Raw genomic sequence first — 2,831 nt, 5'->3', positions numbered from 1 at the left:
AGATCACTGACAAAACCCCAAGCCAGCTACGGGCCCTTTAGCTTTGCCTTCCTTTGGACTTAACAGCATTTGTATGTCAAAAATATGGTCCTAGTTCTGCAACCTTCTGCTATATAACACACTAAAACCCCAAATATGTGAAATATCCATCTTTGGGAGGGTCAAGTGTTTAGTTTTGAGCATTTTAACATATAAACCCATGTGTACTGAATAATGGCAGTGAATTTAAGGCATTTTCTGGCTAACCTATGAAAATCTCATGCAAAGCACCTTGCAGCTTATCATTTGCATCTCCATTAACCCAATATCACCACGATGAGCACTTAAAGTAAATAATGTGAGCCATGGCAGATTAAATTCAGTACAACGTCTGCTCTGAACAGTCCTATTTATTTTAGACAACATCAAGCTCATATTCCCCTTGTTTTTGCAGGATACATTGAGAAGCTAAACCAAGACTGAAGGAAGGAGGATGGATTCCAGCCTTCATATTATCTTCACCTCTTTACTCATTGTTGAAATTTCACTAGGAATAATGATCAATGCTTTCATAGTCATAGTGATCTGCATTGAGTGGAAGAAACTTAGACAACTCCATTCTAGTGACCAGATTTTGTTATGTTTGGCTCTTTCTAGATTGTTCCTGCTGTTGATGGCACTGAGCATTACCATTTTTCTCACTTTTTTCCCACATCTAGAGTTTCACAGTAATGAATTTGGTTTACTGGTTCGCTTATTTTTTAGCTACAGCTCCATCTGGTTTGGTACACTGCTCTCTGTCTTTTATTGCATCAAGATCTCTGTTTACCATAACACTTTATTCATGTATGTAAAGACAAGGATATCCAAGTGGGTTCCTTGGCTCATTGCTGGATCTCTTTTGGCTTCACTGTCTTCTAGTCTCCCTTTAGGCTGGTGTGTCTTCACAGAGAACAAGTTGGATTCATCCAATGATACTTTGCATGTCTTCTCAAAGGTTCCCAATTTTGGCAACTTGTTCCTCATTTACAATTTTGGCTCTTCTCCACCACTTATCCTGTGTTGTGTCTCGGTTGTTCTTCTAATTAAATCTCTCTGGTCACACACCAGACAGATGCAAGAAATTGGAAGTTTTGGGAACCCGAACTTAGAAACTCATTTCAGAGTTTTAAAAAGTATGGCTTGTTTCTTCTTCCTATATGTCTTCTACTATATCATTGTAAATTTGACAACCACTGGTGTAGTGAAACATGACAGCCCCTGGATAATTTTATGCTCAATCTTTACATCTACTACTCCCAGTCTTCATTCTGCTATCTTAATCTTCACCATATCCAAGTTCCGACAAGCATTTCAGAATTTTTTCTGTCTTCATCACCATTTTACTCAAGAAGTAAAGTCATTCAATGAACTTTCAAATACTGCACATCTCAAGTGTTTGGAAGATAGAGATTAATTCAGGTTAGTTTATGGTTCATCCCTGACTTGTAGATAATATGTAAAAAGAAACTGTAAAAACAAAGGTTAAAATTATACATTTTTTTCTTAGTTTACTAAGAATAATAATAATCTTTATTTGTATAGCGCCAACTTATTCCGCAGCGCTTTCAGGCATGGATAAATGCAAAACAATACAACAATTACAATGTGAAATACATTGGGTTAGACACAAATAGGTTGAGGGTGGTACAGGAGGTGCAGGGGGTGGGGAACACAGGCAATAGGAAATTTCATGTACAGATCATTTATTAGAAGGCAAACAGGGTGGGGCACCATAGGGAGGGGCGAGGGACAAGGTCAGGAGATTTGGTATGCTTCCCTGGAGAGGTGCGTTTTTAGGTGCGCTTTTAAGGCACGTGTGAAATTTCGTGGAATTGTTCGGATGCCTTGGGGTAGAGCATTCCAGAGGATGGGTGCTGCTCTGGTGAAGTCCTGTAGGCGAGCATGTGAGGTCTGTATTACAGGGGTGTTTAGTCTGAGTGTGTTAGCCGATCGAAGTGAGCGGGCTGGGTGGTGTACTGACAGGAGGGAGGCGATGTATGGTGGTACAGCGCCATGCAGTGCTATGTGAGTGAGGTAGAGGAGTTTAAATTTAGTTCTGCAGTGGATGGGCAGCCAATGCAGCGACTGGCATAATGCAGAGGCGTCTGAATAACGACTGGATAGAAAAATGAGTCTAGCTGCTGCATTTAGTATGGATTGGAGTGGAGCGAGTCTAGTGCGGGGGAGGCCGATGAGTAGCGAGTTGCAGTAGTCAAGCCGGGAGTGGATGAGGGCAACCACGAGCGTCTTTAGCGTGTCCATGGTTAGGAACGGACGTATTTTAGCAATATTTGTGAGGCGCATGTGGCATGTTTAGGCCAGAGATTGGGATATGGGGAGTAAAGGAGAGGTCAGAGTCCAGTGTGACCCCAAGGCATCGGGCATACCGTCTGGGAGTTATGATGGTGCCAGACACTGGAATGGAGATGTTGAGGGGAGGTTGGTTAGAAGGTGGAAAGACAAGGAGGTCAGTTTTAGAGAGGTTTAGTTTGAGAAAAAGGAAGGACATAGTGTTAGAGACAGCGGACAGACAGTCGGTGATATTTTGGAGGAATGGTTCAGAGATCTCGAGAGGAGGTGTATAGTTGGGTGTCATCAGCGTAGAGATGGTATTAGACGCCAGAACATGCGCATGGAGGTATGCCTGTTTGAGGGAACTACCCAAAAATTTCACTTAACATAGGTCTTGTAGAAGGATGTTTCTGTCAAAGAAGAGGGCAAGCATATATAAAATATAAGCAGATGCGTGACTTAAAATTTCTGCGCGCAATGCAAAACCTGTAAAAGGGCCGCCCAGTTATTGCACATCA

General features: G+C 42.0%; 1 protein-coding gene across 1 annotated transcript; it reads left to right on the top strand.

The window, feature by feature from the left end:
• The first annotated feature begins 472 nt into the window (after positions 1 to 472).
• LOC136610911 (taste receptor type 2 member 9-like) lies at positions 473 to 1,435 on the top strand. Its single transcript, XM_066590141.1, has one exon. It carries the CDS (start codon positions 473 to 475, stop codon positions 1,433 to 1,435), a length of 963 nt encoding a protein of 320 aa, XP_066446238.1.
• Positions 1,436 to 2,831: the final 1,396 nt, after the last annotated feature.

The sequence above is a fragment of the Eleutherodactylus coqui genome, chromosome 1 (genome assembly GCF_035609145.1).
Source record: "Eleutherodactylus coqui strain aEleCoq1 chromosome 1, aEleCoq1.hap1, whole genome shotgun sequence".
NCBI classification, from domain to species: domain Eukaryota; kingdom Metazoa; phylum Chordata; class Amphibia; order Anura; family Eleutherodactylidae; genus Eleutherodactylus; species Eleutherodactylus coqui.
The sequence above is the reverse complement of the archived record's forward strand: the minus strand, read 5'-3'. Positions and strand labels throughout refer to the sequence as shown.